Source organism: Polypterus senegalus, chromosome 10 (assembly GCF_016835505.1).
Source record: "Polypterus senegalus isolate Bchr_013 chromosome 10, ASM1683550v1, whole genome shotgun sequence".
Lineage (NCBI taxonomy): Eukaryota > Metazoa > Chordata > Cladistia > Polypteriformes > Polypteridae > Polypterus > Polypterus senegalus.
The window spans coordinates 89,523,778-89,541,283 of NC_053163.1; the positions used below are offsets into that span (position 1 = coordinate 89,523,778).

Below are 17,506 nucleotides of genomic sequence, written 5' to 3' on the forward strand. Positions count from 1 at the left end.
ACTGCCAGTGTTTAGTAGTACAATGAACCTAATAGGAAGTAAATAGATAAAAGTAATATCCTGATTTCATAGAATCTAACGGTAAACTGTTGTGATCACTTTTTTTCCCTTCAGTATTGGTCAAGTAAGTTTGTCTTATTTATACCATCTCAGTATGAAAGAAAATGTATCATATGTGGCAGCAAACAGCATCATACTGTACGTACACAGCCACAGCCTATAATTCACTACTAACACCAGTGTAAACACTGAAATGTTTTATTTATGTTTAGAACAAATTATGCTATATAGATGGTTTCAATTTTCTTAGCAACACTGCTGCTTCTGAATGATTTAAATAAAAACATTAATTATTCAAATACCTTCAAACTGATTTTTAACAGCCTAAACTTTTTGACTTTTAGAGCTACTAATCCATCTAAAATATAAATTATTCAGCCCCATGCACATATTTTGTGTGGATCCCTGTTTTTTCATTGTTCAGCCTAGTATTTTTTTATTTTTACACTTTCTTTATTTCTGTAATGATCCATACTAAAATGGCAAAGTGTTATAGGTTCCTCTGTAAAAAATTAAAGTAATTAAAAATTAATAGTGTTGGAATAAAGTCTGGTAAATGAAATTAATGTTTAATTCTGATACGTCCTGTAAATGAATTCTGTTTTAGGGCTTAATAATAAAAGAGAAAATATGTGCTTCTTAGGCACTATATAGAACAAAGTTCTGTTCCAGTGGTGAATCCATCTGTTCATCCATCCATTTTCTAAACCCACTTATCCTGAACAGGATTCTGGGGCGGCTATAGCCTATCCCAGCAAGCTTTGTGCGCAAGGCAGGAACAACCCACAGACAGGGTGCCAGCCTGTCACCACCTGATTACACACACACAGACACACATGGGAGGCCAAATTAAAATCACCAGTCACCCTAACCTGCATGTCTTTGAACATATGGAAGGAAACCAGAGCATCTGGAAGAAATCCATGTGGACATGGGAAGAACATGCAAACTCCACGTACTGAACACTAAGGACCAGTCTGCATATTGTAAGGCAGCAATACCACCGTGTTAACCTGATCTTTAGAAGCAAAATGTGATGTTTGTAATTATAGTACTGGCACTTAGATTGGACTTTTACAGGTCTCTGAAAAGAAACTGTCTTGGAAATATAAAAAGGGATTGTGTCATATATAATTTAAGAATGGAATACACTGTCTGGACATGGTCTCCAAGGACAATGAATCTGTGTTGTCCCTATTACCATGTTATAAAATTATCCTGTTGCATGCTTATTCCATTATTTTAACAGTGAAATATATTTTTTCTTAAAAGTTCACTTGTTATTGTGTCTACCTGTCTTCTCTGTCACAAGTGAAGGCTAGTTTGTTAGGAGCCTGATAAGTTTAATACAAAAAGTTAGAGTTCTGAGTAATGTAAGGGTGATTACTGGATTAAAGTGGTAAATACAAATTTGGTCTTCACATTTCATGCATTGAGTTGAAAAAATATTCTGCCAGGTGATTAAGATTTTTTTTTTCACTTGAATTTTTTGTACCTCAAATTTTCACTTAAACTATATATAAGTTTTTTCACAAGCTGCAAAGCCACCACTCAAACCTGCTTGCAACTTTCTTGTACTTTTGTTTTTTAAATGTTTCTCTTTGTACTTGAACATTTAAGACTCGTTTTCAGCAAAAAGAAATTGTTTAATTCAAGAAAAAAATTTTGCTCATTTTGTTTCCTTTAGGCTGGTCAGGACTGTCTCACTCTGTGGATATTTGTGAGGGTCTAGAAGACTGGACTGTCACAAATGACATTTCTAACCCATCAGACACAGAAGAGGAGGATGAAGAAGAAGAGGATGAGGAAGAGGGTGGTGTTCTACTGGTAAATCAATTTGATTGAAACTTAAAAATACTGAAAAGGTTTCTGCTAAAATTTTTAAATTCATTTTTCTGCTAAAATGTTTAAATTTATACCAAATTATAAATAGACATTAGTATGTTCATTTCTTATTTTTACTGGTTTGCATTTTCAACTAAAAGTCCAAAGTGTATTCTAATTGTGTTATTTTGCTGTGTGTACCATCATGATATCAGATTACTTATTTCATTGAGAATGAATCTCTATCTTATTTGGATTTTTTTTCTTTTTGAATTTAATTCTTGTGACTGCATTCTGTAGAATGTATTGTTCATCTATGGCACTGTATGACAATATACGTAATTCTAATGGCTGAAAAGCCCTGCATATACAGTCCATTGCCTTCAGTTCTCCAGTGATCCACAAACCAAGCCAAACAGTTTCACTTTATACAGCACAACCTAAAATTGGAGAATTATTGCCTAAATAGCCTGTTACTTCTTTGCACTCATTGCACATGCTTTCTGGAACTCCATAGGGGATAATCCTGGGTATATTTCAGCAGTTTTCAAAAACGTCAAAAGTTTGCTATTAATCATGTTGGCCCATCTCTTGCCCACTGCCATACCTTACAAAAAGCCATATGAATCTTTAATCTTTCTCCCCTCTGAATTTGTCAGAGACACAATCTGTTTGCAATATTCTGTCTTTTAGGTATAACCATCATTGTTGGCACTTATGGTCATGTTACAATAAATTGGTCACCAAGATTAGATCTAAATACAGTAATACTTCAATGAATGACAAGAATCATTTGTGAAAATAAAAAAATACAGGAAGACATACACAATTTCAATATGATATAGTTATTCTGCTAGTCTTTTTGCTCTGAACGCTCATAAGATTTTAATGGTGTGACCTTGCTATGATTTTAATATAGATATTGCTTACTTAAAGACATTCACATCCAAACTAAGTTGTCTTTCAGACTCTTGGCAGGTACAGTGCAATTGCAGAATGCAGGAGGGGTAGCTCTGATAATCCAATTATTAGGATTGGTGATGATATCCAGGTGTTACAGGAAGACCAAGGGAACATGTGGTAAGTTGGTTCTGCAAAAGCTTTTAATGTTAACACTTTAACACAATGTAACATGAAATCAGGATTTTATTTCAGGTTTACTGTATTTTGTTACATGCCTGACTAAAACATATGCACTAGAAAAGGCATGTTTGTGTCCATATAATAAGCTAATAATAAAATTTAAATATAATCCTTACTAATAAGGTTATACTATGTCTCTCATCACTTAAATGTTTCTACTATGTTCTACCACCAGTGAGATTTCATTTGAAGTAATGTTTATCTTTAAACTAACTATACCTTCAGATAGTAGCCTTTTAATAAAGATACAGAACAGATGATCCCTATTAATGATTTATACCTACATCCATATATTACAGAGTATTTTGAAGCTGTATGTTGTAGGAGTGAATATGTGAGGAAAAGTCTTCAGTTATTGCTCACTTGTAGTGTTGCATGCTTGAAAGTACATTTTTCTAGTCATTAAATTCAATGGCTGGCCATTCTTTCAGAATAAAGCCCAGATCTAACTTTATAACTTCATATTTAAAACATATTGAAAGACATGTAGTGTAGGGATGTGCCCCCATTGACTCTCAGGTGAATATCCTGATTGACTGTATTTTTTACTGTTTGTAAATTTTTTTTTGCTGAAAAAACATGTTTATTTGATTAATAGCCACTTGTTACCTTGAACCCAACATAGTTAGGAGTTCATAATGCTACTTGATGAACATATTTTCAAGACACATTGAGTATGTCTATATACCTCAGCTTTTCTTATTCTATTTAGAAAAGACACAGCCTACATTTTTAAAGTTTTACTTTGTGATTTACTTAGGACAAGTTACTTTGTTGTTTGTAATTGGGCACATTATTTTTGACTCTTTGCATGCCTCTCATTTTTGTGCTTCTTTGTTATTGCATGGTGGTAGGCAATCCTAGTTTAAAATCTGGTCATATTAAGGCCAGGTAATCAAGGTAAGTATTTATAGATTGATGGTAGGCCTTCATAAATTAGGTACTTTTGTCTATTGATCATTTTGTTTCTTTGTTCATTTTCCTCATTGCTGCTAAAATGAAGTTAAATTAGCAGCTTCTTTACTGCTTTATCTTAATGTTTCATTATTATTAGTGTTATTTTTAATTTTTCAAGCCTACTGAATCTTCCAGCTATCCAGGGCTCTTTCATAGATTATTGGTCCTTATGGCCCTGTTGCTGATACAGGTCCATCATAAAGAGTTATGAGTAATAAGGGGTGCAATCTGGGGCAGTCCTTGAACCCACAATTAATGCCAAAACCCTGGAAAAGATGTAAAGATAATAATATTAGGAAGGAAATATCAGAACCAAAGTATCAATATGAACAAGTAAGGCTCTGTCTGCATCCCTAGGACCAACTAAGAGCTGTTATAAATTTTCTCATTTCTGGAATTTTTAAACATGTGTTTTCTTCTGTTTATTTTTCATTGCTTATCTCAGGTACTGTAATTTTATCATTTTCTGATGGTCACAGCCATATTATTTATAGTGGCAGCATATATAGCAAGTCAAGTGGTCAGGTGCTGTCACAATGGCAATATGTCATAATGCTGGCACATAGAATTCAGTACCCAAGACATGGGTACCTTTTTCTAAAAACAGATTACAAAGATTACTATAGTTGGGTCTAGGGAATCCATTTCCGGACATTTTTCATTCCCGCTTTCCCGGGAATTAAACTGCTGTAATTCCCGGGAAACCAGGAATGGCCAAGCTCGCATATATAGCGTGTAAAAGTGTAAAAATCGATCAAGAAATAACAGAATTATAGTTGAAAATAATTAAGTGGCACGGTTTTTTGGCCCACAGTGTAGTGTTTTTCAGATTGATTCAGTCAACCAGCAGCAGTCGTCAGTCTCCCGGCTCCCACTAAGACTGAGCACAATGGATTGGGAGGAGTCTGCACTCGGCAGCTCACGAATGCCGGGACAGGGCAGACTTCATTGACGTCTGTCAGACAACAGCTTTGAACATCAACTTGAAATTGCAATGCGTCAGTCTGTTGCTTCCGCATTATCTGTGCCAGGAAACTTGCTATCACAGAATGATGACAAGAAACTGGATGCATCAGTAAAAGCTGAAATGGCGGCGTTTCAAAGCAACACAAGTGTGGGCATTGTTTACAACAAGTGTATCAGTTTCTGATCAGGTAGATCGCGTTGCATTCAAAAAAACTTTTTTTTTAAACATTAGTCTATCATATATCCTCCATATGGCATTTGCCACATACAAGGCGGCCGGTCTGAGATCTCTTTTCTTCTAACACACTTGCCATCCCACATGCATCCATACAATCAGATTGTTATTCAGACTACGAATACCATGAATGTAATTACCCCAATTTACATGCTGTCAAATAAACGAACCACACGCTGTGACGCAATGTAAAGGGTGAAACACGTGTCACATACTCTTTGCATTATTTGACAGTAAAACTATGCTATATATATATATATATATATATATATATATATATATATATATATACAGTGCTCAGCATAAATGAGTACACCCCACTACATTTGTCAGTAAACCTTTAGTTTCCTTTCAGTATCAACATTTTCTATGAGATACTGTATGAGATACTGTACTACAAAATACTCCCACAAATGTGGGCCATTTATTGCAAACAAGATTTGTTAATTTGCACACACAAAAAAGTGATTTTCCTAACAAATTGTTGCAAAAATGAGTACACCCCAATTATAGTCTTAGGAGAAAAGCCACACTTAAGACTACAAAATTCTAATTAACAGGCATTCAGCCACAGGTGAGTCTAATGATTCATTTAAGAGGTGTCCAGCAGACAGGTGACTATAAAAGGGCATTACTTAACAAATAAAAGTCCTTCCCATTTCATGCTGTCAGCAATGGCTCCACATGGAAGAGAAATGTCAAAAAATCTGAGAAAGGAAATCATTACTTTACACAAAAAAGGTGAGGGCTACAAGAAGATCAGCAAAGCTTTACATATCAGTCAAAATACTGTAGCAAAAGTGATCCAAAAATTTAAGAAAGATGGAAGTGCAACCATCTTACAGAGATGTCCAGGCCATCCACGGAAGTTAACATCTCCACAGGAGCGTCTTCTGATGAGAAGGGTTGAAGAAAATCGGCATGCAAGTTCACTGCAGTTAGCTAAAGCAGTAGAAAACCAAACTGGAGTGACCGTTTCCCATGACACCATACGGCGCACACTGCAGAGGAATGGCATGCATGGGTATCGTCCACGAAGGAAGCCTCTCCTAAAGCCCATGCACAAAAAAGTATGCCTAGAATTTGCTAGGGCCCATGCTGAAAAAGATGAAGACTACTTTGACTCTATACTCTGGAGTGATGAGACAAAGATCACTGTTTTTGGAACTAATGGTTTCAAAACTGTATGGCGTCGTAAAGGTGAGGATTTCAAAGAAAAATGCATGGTGCCTACAGTGAAACATCGTGGTGGCAGTGTCCTTATGTGGGGCTGCATGAGTGCTGCTGGTGTTGGGGAGCTGCATTTCATTGATGGTATCATGAACTCAACAATGTACTGCTCTATACTGAAGGAGAAGATGCTGCCATCACTCCATGCACTTGGTTGTCGTGCACTTTTCTAACACGACAATGATCCAAAACACACATCTAAAGCTACTGTTGCATTTCTGAAGAAGAACAGGGTGAAGGTGATTGAATGGCCAAGTATGTCTCCTGATCTGAACCCAATCGAACACCTGTGGGGAATTCTGAAGCGACAAGTTGAGCATCACTCTCCATCCAGCATCCAGGCTCTAAAAGAGGTTATTCTTGAAGAATGGAAAAAGATAGATGTTGCAATGTGTCGCCAACTTGTTCATTCCATGCCTAGAAGACTTGGTGCTGTCCTTAAAAATCACGGTGGTCATACAAAATACTAGATTTAGTAGTTTTTGTTGCGGGGTGTATTAATTTTTGCTTCAACCAATTTTGCTTCATTTTTGCTTCAACCAATTTGAGTAAAACTGAAGATTTTGTGATCTAAGTTATATTATTAACCTTAATTTTATGGAGTTAAACAAGTGTTTAATAAAACTCATCCTTGTGAAAATTTTGGAAATTGTTCTTTTGTTCATTGAGCTACTGATTAAATTCGTACTTTTTAAAGGGGGTGTACTCATTTATGCTGAGCACTGTATGTGTGTATATATATATATATATATATATATATATATATATATATATATATATATATATATATATATATATATTTATCATTTTTAATGTAGGTAGATCATTTCGACCTCGTCATTTTAAAAGTAACTGGCAAGCCAAAAAAGTGTGCGCACCCTTGAACATGTACTTATATGACACCATGAACTGCTTGTAGATAAGGTTAGTCTTTTATTGGTGTCAACATATTGCAGTAGTTTTATTAAAAATAAGTGTTGTTCGTTCTAAAACCATTCACATGTGAGATGCCCCTGCACTGTGTCATTCCCGGGAATGACATGCTGGATTCCCGAATTACCGGGAATGGATAAACCCGTACGGGAATGGATTCCCTAGTTGGGTCCAAATACAACAGTATACAGTAAGGACTTTGCAACAATTGTTTTCGCTTTGATTCCGGTTTGCGATTTGGCTGTGAATTTTTGTTTCATACAGATTCTTGGTTGCTTACTTCCCAGCTTGTGCCTTAAATGTTATAGTCTGTTCCTCTTTCACTCAAATTTCCCTTGTGCTTCATGTACCTTTTCTTACCTTTAATTCAACTTCCATTCTCTCACTTTTGCCATGGCATTTTTTTCTCCCACTAGTCAAACTATTGTCATACTCTGTACCTGATTCCAACTTTAAGGATATTGTAATCAGACGTTTATTCCAGGGAACACTTCTGAGATAATTATCCCACCATTTCCATGATCAGGATTACTCTATGAAAAATCTGGGGCTGAGAAACTAAAGTTGAGTCTGATAATTATATGTGACCTGAGTCCTTGATGTGTTTTTAAGGACCATATACTCCTCACCAAGACTTGCATGTCCATTAAACTGGGTAGTGGAAAAATACAGAAAATATGCAGAAGCTACCTGCTCAGGTTTCCAATAACACCCAAGGTTTCACTGCTTCCTTTCATCCCAGAAGTACAGTGACTATACCTGGAGTTCTCTTTGCCAACCATATTTGTGAAAGTCCATCTTCTATAGCACAGCAAGAGGTGCCAACCTCTTCTTCCAGGGGATTTTCAGTTAAGACATCTAATGGCCAACCCTGGTCCTGTACCTTGTAAAACTACCCAACTCCAATCAAGTCCTTTACCATAGACTGTATTTGCTGAAATGCTTTAGAGGTACACCTACATTTTAGGGTGTATTTGGTCTAATTTTATTCCAGTGAAACCCTGAAAGTTGGATGCACAAAAGCAGCATAACTTGGTGTGTCTGCTGAAAACTATGGTGAGCATTATCAGATTATTATTTTAATAATTCCCAAGGAAAACAGATGAAAAATATTGTAATCTACTTTCATTGAAGTTATTTAATCTGATGATAATAAACTGAATTAAATATTTTTTTTACCAGGCTGGTTAAGAATTTAACAAGTAGAATGGAAGGCTGGATCCATGGCAGCAGTTTACAGATGGTGATTGGGGAGAGCCAGGTTCACTCTGGAAGGCTGTCAGGTGAGAACTTCAAAGAAGACATTGCCACTCTAACAACACTTGCATTTGCTTTTCTTTTTTAAATGTACATTGTTTATTCTAAAAACAAAATGCAATAAAAAACACAATCTGAGCAAAAGAAAAAGGAACATAGCAAGTAGAATAATTTATTCTAAAGTCAATCCATGAAAATCCACAAAAATTAATTCTGGCTCCTTACCTGTCCTGATTGTGTTTTATGTCTGCATTTATCATTTCCTGGATAAATTACAGTTGAAGTCAAAAAATTACATGCACTTAAGGTAAATTCTTTAAAACTTAGTTTCTAACTCCTCCACAGAGTTTATACTAACAGAACCATAAATTTGACATATCGTTAAGACATCTGCTCTGTGCAGGGCAAAAGTAATTTTTTCTTACAATGTTTACAGACTGAGTATTTTACTTTTTATTTACTATATCATAATTCCGGTGGTTCACAAGTTTGCATACACTTTGGTAATATTTGGTAGCATGTTCCAAATGGCTTGGTTTGCCTTTCACAAACTTCTTACAATAATTTGCTGGAATTTTGGCCTAATCCTCAAGACAGAACTGGTGTTACTGGGACAGATTCATAGGTCTCCTTGCTCGGACAAGCTTTTTCATTTCTGCCCACAAATTTTAAATCAGATTGAGGTCAGGGCTTTGTGATGGTCACTCCAATACCTTAACCTTGTTTTCCTTGAGCCATTTTGACAGAACTTTGGAAGTATGCTTGGAGTCATTGTCCATTTAGAAGACCCATTTGTGACTGGAAACTTTCAGCTTCCATGCTGAGAAGTTGAGAAGCTGCTGCAGGATATCTACATAGAGGCTTCTTCCTTGCTGAGCGGCCTTTCAGGTTATGTTGATGTGGGATTTGCTTTATTGTGGATATAATAACTTGCCTGCCTGTTTCCTCCAGCATCTTCACAATGTATTTTGCTGTAGTTCTGGGATTGTTGTTTAATATCTTCGATATAGTGAATAATAACTTAAATAAGACTGAAATAAGTGGTTATCATGTATTGGGACAGGCCTTTAAAGTGTCCTACATTGGGCCTTGAATAAGTGAACCACTGGATTGCTGGTAAATTTGTATTAAATTAGTATTGACTAAAACAAAAGAGCTCAGCATACAGAAAAGGTTTTGAGCAGGATTTTTCATGGCTAACCATGAAAACTACCAATGTTTAATTGTACAAATATTTACAGCCAAGTACTAGAAATTCTAAGGAGGTAGTGCCATTCTGCTGTCAGCTTTAAGTCTTTGTAGAATCACCTTTTTAATGTTAAATTTGGTATAACTAAGGTTACAGTTGAGTTTGTCTACTTAAAGAAGGACGTGTTAATCTATGCAGGGATGCTTTAAAAAAGATATAGGAGCTTTGGGGAGTTGTTCATTTTAACTTTTGTGCTCTGCAGAGGGCACTCCTGCCACCTAAACCTAATACAGACACATGCAGGGCACAATTTCATCGCACCCTCTTTATTTTTTTCTTCCTGAAGGAAGCACCTTCCCCTGTTTCCCACCTGTACAGCACAGAAACACAGCACAAAACTCTTCTTCCATTCCTTTCTCTTTCTTTTCCTCTGTGTCCGCCTCCACTCCTCCCGACAACCTTTGTCTGCCTTCTTCCCAATGCTGGCTCCCGGAGTAGTGGCAGCTGCCTCCTTTTATAGGGCACCCAGTAGAGTTCCAGGTGCTCAATGATCTTCTTCTGGCAGCACTTCCCAGTGTGACAGAAGTGCTGCCACACAGTGCTCAGCTGTTGCTGCAGCACCACGTCACAGCACTCACAGGGCTGCTCTAAACTCCATCTCTCAAGGTGCCCTGAGGGAATCCGAGGCACTGCTGTAATCCAGGGGGGCAACCATCTAGCATTCTGGGGGAGGTAATGCTCATGAAAATGCTCTCTCGCCCAGTCCTTCCACTGTATAGTCTTCCTGGCTGGGCAAGAGCCCCGGCCGTATGCCACACTATCTATTAACATCTTGTTTTAATATTTTTCATCATATTTCGAAAAAAATATGTAATAATGATTCCAAGTTACATAAACTGTTCAGGAATGATCAGCAGAAAAGTACCTAGCTTGGTAATACCTAGATAATCCCCTGAAAGAAGCATAAATTTATTCTAATTAAGGTTGAATCTGCAGATCCTATGAAATTCTAACACATTTAATGATAATGAAAAAGATAAGGGTCTGAGACAGTGCTTCCTAACCTCTCCCAAACCACGGCACCTTTAGTGAAATCTTTTCTGCTAACGGCACCCCTTCACTCTGATATGTAACTACTCAAATTAACAATTTAATCCTAACTCATCAGTTGAGTAGAATGAGATTCCTATTTTTATGAGGCGTTCCAACTACACATTTTTGCATTTACAAAGGTAACAAAAAAAATTTCCAGTAAACCAGTCTCAAATGCAAAACTTGAACACAACACAAACATGAAAAGTGCAATAAGTCACAAGGCACAAAGCAGACTATAACGTCATAATTAATGCGAAGGCTGGCTTCAAAGAGAAGTTTGTCAATAAGAGCTGGAACTGCAGTTGACAAACACACTCGTAAATCATATTCAACTGACAATAAACTTCCTCTGTGTTTTGTCTTCAGTAGTGTCAATACCGAGAATGCCTTTTCACACAGATAAGTGGTGCAGAATGGAATAAGTATGCCAACAGCCTTAGCACCTAACACAGGACATTCCTTTTCAACCATAATCCAAAACTCTGTTAAATTCATGTCCTTAAACTTCAGCTGTAATGTTCGGTCATTTGCAATGTCAAGTAGCTGTTCTTTCTCTGTCATCTGTAAGTTAGACAAGTCCAGCTGCTGATGGAATGGGTTCCTTATCCAGTCATTGCCAGGGATGTCTAAACTTGGAAAGTAATGTTGCAAATTGTCTCCCAACTGTGAGAAATGCTTAACAATGACATCATGCAACACGACGGCGCCAGGATTAGCCTGTACTGCACGAGGAAACATGCCAATTAAATGGGTTGTTTCTATTTCACTTGTCCACATCAGAAGTTTACGACGGAAAGCTTGCAGCTTGTCAGTAACAGACAGTATGTTCGAATCATTGCCCTGCATGCCCGAATTCAATGCATTCAATACTTTAAAAATGTCAACGAGATATGCAAGTTTACTGCACCATGTTGGATCAGCCAACAGTGTTATGAACTTATTGTTTGCTTGTTCATTAAGAAAGAACTGGCGGAGTTCATCTCTCAGTTCATACACCCGTGACAGAACTTTAACTCTTGACAGCCATCTGACTTCTGTATGCATTAGCAGAGTGTAATGTTCTGATCCCATGTCTTTGAACAGTTTCTCAAACAGTCTGCACTTGACTGGACAGACTTTGATGAAGTTAACAATTTTAACGACCTGATCTAAAACTGACTGCAGTTCAGTTCCTAGCATCTGCTCACAAGTGCTTCTCTATGTATGAAACAATGAGTGGTGATTATGTTTGGATTTTCACACTTAGCAAATGATGTGAAACCACGCATTTTGCCGGTCATAGAAGGAGCACCATCTGTGCAAATAGCAACACACCATTCCCACAACAAATCATTCTCACTGAAAAATGTGCAAACATGTTTAAATACATCTTCTCCCTTCGTTTCAATAAGTTCCTTGCAAAACAGAAACTGTTCCAACATTTCTGAGCCGTTCGAAAACCTTACAAAGGCCAGCAACTGGGATTTTCCACTAACATCTGTAGACTCATCGATCTGCAGAGCAAATCGTTTACAGGTCTGAAGTAAAACGCACACATTGTTGTTGATGTCAGATGACATTGCTTCTATCCTCCTAGAAACAGTGTTGTTTGACGATGGCATTTTGAATATCACTTTTTCTGCATCGTCACCAAGCATCGTTTTCACCATTATCTTGCATGCTGGCATAATCAAAGATTCGACTATGGCGTGTGGTTTCATTGCCATGGCAACCAGTTCTGTGACTTCAAAACTAGCCAACTGGGCTTTGTCTGACACTGACACAGTTTTCATAAACAGCTGTGCTTGCTTCTGCTGGCTGTCCATTGAACGCCTAAAATATGCCGAGTTCTTGTTATTTGCATTCTGATGCTTGGTTTGAAAGTGACGTTGCAATTTGTTTGGAACCATGGCTTCATTTGCAAGGATATCACCACACAACAAACATCGCGGGTGCTGAATACCTTTTTTGTCAACAAATGTAAACCCATAATTCAAGTAACTGATAGTATCGTGTTTTCGTTTTTGCAACTTTACTGCTCCCCGCATTATCATTTTCATTGAGGTCGTTGATACGACTTTCACTACAGTCGGCCATTTTCGGCACAAAAAAAAGCAGACAACAGGAAGCAACGTCACTTGCCCTGTGGCAAGTAAGCAAATTAGAGCTAGTATTTATTAATTCGTCAGATTGCAGTTGAAATAGGATGCACGCTGGACTGTATTAAAGCACACAGGTAGCATGACTTTAGTCTTGAGGTGTAACTGGTATTATTATTATCAGTTCAAATTTAATTTTTTTATGTTCTGACACCTAGCAACGGCACCCTTAGTCCGTGCTCACGGCATACCAGGGTGCCGCGGCACATGGGTTGGGAAGCACTGGTCTGAGATATAAAACACCATTTATACACCATTTCTCTGTTTTAGTACCAAATTAACTTTTTTTCAGTGATTAGAGCAGAATGAAAATGGTATTATCCTTCTGTCACTGCTACATTTCTGGAAGCTTGTCAAATATATTATGCAGAACTATTTTCAAATCATAATTTTAGTATTGCCTGGTAATGCTCATCTCCTTGAAGCTAGTGAAGCAGGGACTGTCTCAGCCCCAAGGTAACTCAATATTGAAGCAAGTTGGTGTGAAATGATCTGCTTTGATATAAGGTAGGACTGATCAGGTGCTGGATATTGAAATGTATCATACATCAGAACCATATATCTCTCATATACTTTAGTGTGCCTGTTCAAGTGATGGCAGACTTTTGTCATAATACTGTACATTTAATAGTGATGTACTGCTGCTGATGAATTTGTTTTGCTACTGATGAAAAAAGCCAACCCATCTTTTAATCTTGACTTTGAGCTACATCACTGTAGGCTGTGACTTGTAAAAGAGAAATCCCATATTTTATTATTGCAACTGCAGTCAGAGACAGGTACCTTTGCTTTGCCATTTGGCAGTTCATCTGCAATCAAAACCTTATTTTGTATATTTTTTTTATGTGCTGATATCAAAGTTCTTACAATGAAATATTTTAAGAGGGTTAGTACAACCTTTAGAAGCACAAAATAAAGGTACTATTTATATGCAAACATTTTAAAACAAAAGATACAAACCTCTTCACTTGGATTAACACAGACACCTCTACCTTTAAAAAATAAGTTAAAATAGAAATTCCCAGACATTTGCTTTTGTAGAGTAACTGCTAACCAAAATGAATATGCAGTCCTATAATTGGTTTAAGCAGGTTTATGGATGTAGCAGTGAGGGTGTGTGTCTGTGTGTGTGTGAGTACTCTATGCAATACTGTGGTGTCACATCCAGGGTTGGGTCTTACTCTGTACCTGATATTGTCAGGGTAGGCTGTGACTCCCCTCCAAACATGTAATCAAAAAGTCATATCTAAAAGTGAATGGACTGAAGGCAGTAGATTTAATTCCCAAATTTTACTGATGAATCAGATTTTATTTAATGCACTCTGACAATTTACAGATGCATACCCCCACATTCATGCAACTTGAGAGATGATATCCCCACTGCTGTGTTTGTATCCCATTTGCTGACAATACATTTAATTTTCTTATAGATCCTGGGAATCTCAAAACAAGAAAACTTAGCTCTCCATAAAGACCAATTGACTGGGAATGTGCACCTCTGGACTGAAGGATTCATGTTAAGAAGGACAACATCAATGTCTAATTGATATATATTACATGGAGTGCCCTTACACTGAGAAAAGCTGTTTTTTGGAGAGAGTTGCAAAAGTCCCTCAGAAGGCCCTTGAAGCAAGTCACTTTCTGCCCATCAAGTACCAGCACAGTAAATGACACCAGTGTTTCTTTTCAAAAAGTGATATATTCTAGTTGTTAGTGATTCTAAACTTATTTTTTTTAATCATCACTGTTCAAAACATCTATTTATATGAATATCCTTTAACTTGACAAGACATTTTCAGGAACCTGACATGACCTGACCATGCACAACAAAACCTGTACTTTAGTAACTGTGAGGTGTACATCAGTGAATGGTCATGTAAGGTCTGACACAGTCACCGTGTAATCATCATCATCATCATCAATGTCGCCATTACTGACTAAAGAGGTTGAAGCCAAGTGCAGTGGTTGAATTTACTGAAAATACATTTTGAGAACTTTTGTTATGTTGCACTGAAAAATATTCTGAAAATGTTTCTTTTTCTCTACAACCTAGAATAGGTTGTTTTTTTTTTACTTTCTGATATTATTTATCTTACCTGTAAAACAGCTAGGGTCTTTGATCCTGCTGTACAACATATACGGTTAGACATTTTTACAATATGAAGAAAGTTTCTTATGTGATTCAGTTTGATATTTGTTATGACTGCACTGAGAATAATTTGCACTATTTGAACTTGGGCACCCCCTGCTGGAATCTTTTACCCAGTGCAAGTCTAGTGAATAAAGATGCAGTCATTACTGATGAATAGCAGTCTTAAGGAACATTAGTCAAAAGCAAGTATCTGGGCATGGTAACGACAATGGAATAGTAACCAGTTGTAATGTGAATAACATTAAATTGTTTTATTTTCTTACAAGAAGACTGTACAATTTTAAAATTAGATTCTTTTGTTGAGAAATGACCTGTTGGCACTCAGACATACTTGTATTTCTGTAACTCACACTCTTTCCAAGGCTAAACACATGTAAATTGGTATAAAAACTTGTGAGCCACTACACTGGATTTGTGCTATGGACCCCTGCTTCTCTTCTGCAGACTGTGCAAAGAATAAACAGCAACTCAGCGCTGTTTACACGATGATGCAGTGACAAATGTGTCATAGTGATCGCATCTGTATGGATACTGAGCATGTATCACCTACACAGCATTGATGTGCTTCTGATTGACTTGCATTTTAATTATTTTGACTAGAATATTCTCATTATTGGCAAATTAAATGCTGTATTTTCTTAAACTATTCCTTCCCCACAATGGGTGATGCTTGTACTGCTGATTTCAAATGACATTGTTTACATGCCAAAATGGAAATGTGCCATACTGTTGAGTTTTATTTTATATTTGATGTTGAAAATGTTTATGTTAGAACCTTGCTTCTTTCCTTTATTGCCTGAAGAGCACTTTAGTGATAAAAGTGTAAACTAGAGTCTGCAGCTCGATTGCTGTTGGCCATGCGGCGGGTCCCGCTTTTTTCCACGTGGCCACAGTGTACTTTTTTTCTTTTTTTTGCCCATACCAAAAGGAAGCATCTGCAGGATATTCTTAACACTCTTCCTGCTTTTGCTACTGAATGGCAATTTCAATAAACACTTATTTCCTTTCTGTCAACCCTTTACATTTGACATTGTGTTGCATAAACAGCATTGATAAAATATTCATGTAGAGGATACTTTTTTATTTCAGCCTAACTTGTTTTATAAGAGAGTTGATCTTTAATGAAAAAAGTGGAGTCGTCAATGGCAAACTGCAATGGCCTGTTTGTAGTGCCGGGATGAAATAAAAACAGTTTCAACACTGACTGTGTTTGCCAAAGAATTTAATTTCAAATTAAAGGTTTACTGTTTAGGGTCATTGTTCTCATGTGCACAGAGTATAGTGAAATTCTTTTTTTCATGTGCTAATCGTCTTGCTACACCTCGTCACTCTCCAGCACCATCTTAGGTAAGTAGAACAATCTTATATTAAGACTTTTGTGACACTTAGCGGACAAATCTCAGAATATATTTGCATTTAATGTGAATACAGATTTACTTGTTTTGCTTATTTTTTCAAGAAAAACTACTCATGAAATATATTCCAAATATATGTGAAAGTTTATTTTAAAAGAATCAGTATTTACAGTGGTGTGAAAAACTATTTTCCCCCTTCCTGATTTCTTATTCTTTTGCATGTTTGTCATACAAAATGTTTCTGATCATCAAACACATTTAAACTAGTAAACACAAAATGCAGTTTTTAAATGATGGTTTTATTATTTAGGGAGAAAAAATCCAAACCTACATGGCCCTGTGTGAAAAAGTAATTGCCCCCTGAACCTAATAACTGGTTGGGCCACCCTTAGCAGCAATAACTGCAATCAAGCGTTTGCGATAACTTGCAATGAATCTTTTACAGCACTCTGGAGGAATTTTGGCCCACTCATCTTTGCAGAATTGTTGTAATTCAGCTTTATTTGAGGGTTTTCTAGCATGAACCGCCTTTTTAAGGTCATGCCATAGCATCTCAATTGGATTCAGGTCAGGACTTTGACTAGGCCACTCCAAAGTCTTCATTTTGTTTTTCTTCAGCCATTCAGAGGTGGATTTGCTGGTGTGTTTTGGGTCATTGTGCTGTTGCAGCACCCAAGATCGCTCCAGCTTGAGTTGACGAACAGATGGCCGGACATTCTCCTTCAGGATTTTTTGGTGGACAGTAGAATTCTTGGTTCCATCTATCACAGCAAGCCTTCCAGGTCCTGAAGCAGCAAAACAACCCCAGACCATCACACTACCACCACCATATTTTACTGTTGGTATGATGTTCTTTTTCTGAAATGCTGTGTTCCTTTTACGCCAGATGTAACGGACATTTGCCTTCCAAAAGTTCAACTTTTGTCTCATCAGTCCACAGGGTATTTTCCCAAAAGTCTTGGCAATCATTGA

The 17,506-nt window shown here is 37.0% G+C and overlaps 1 protein-coding gene across 6 annotated transcripts in view; it reads left to right on the forward strand.

The window, feature by feature from the left end:
- The window catches only part of mcf2a (MCF.2 cell line derived transforming sequence a), a 170,873-nt gene extending 155,676 nt beyond the window's left edge, over nt 1-15,197 (forward strand). For all 6 annotated transcript variants that reach the window (XM_039766155.1, XM_039766157.1, XM_039766158.1 and 3 more), the window contains 4 exons: nt 1,748-1,887; nt 2,852-2,964; nt 8,531-8,631; nt 14,458-15,197. In XM_039766155.1, the coding sequence (XP_039622089.1) occupies nt 1,748-1,887; nt 2,852-2,964; nt 8,531-8,631; nt 14,458-14,498 (395 nt within the window). In that variant the 3' untranslated portion in view covers nt 14,499-15,197. The remainder of the gene's footprint in view (nt 1-1,747; nt 1,888-2,851; nt 2,965-8,530; nt 8,632-14,457) is intronic.
- The last annotated feature ends 2,309 nt before the right edge of the window (nt 15,198-17,506 follow it).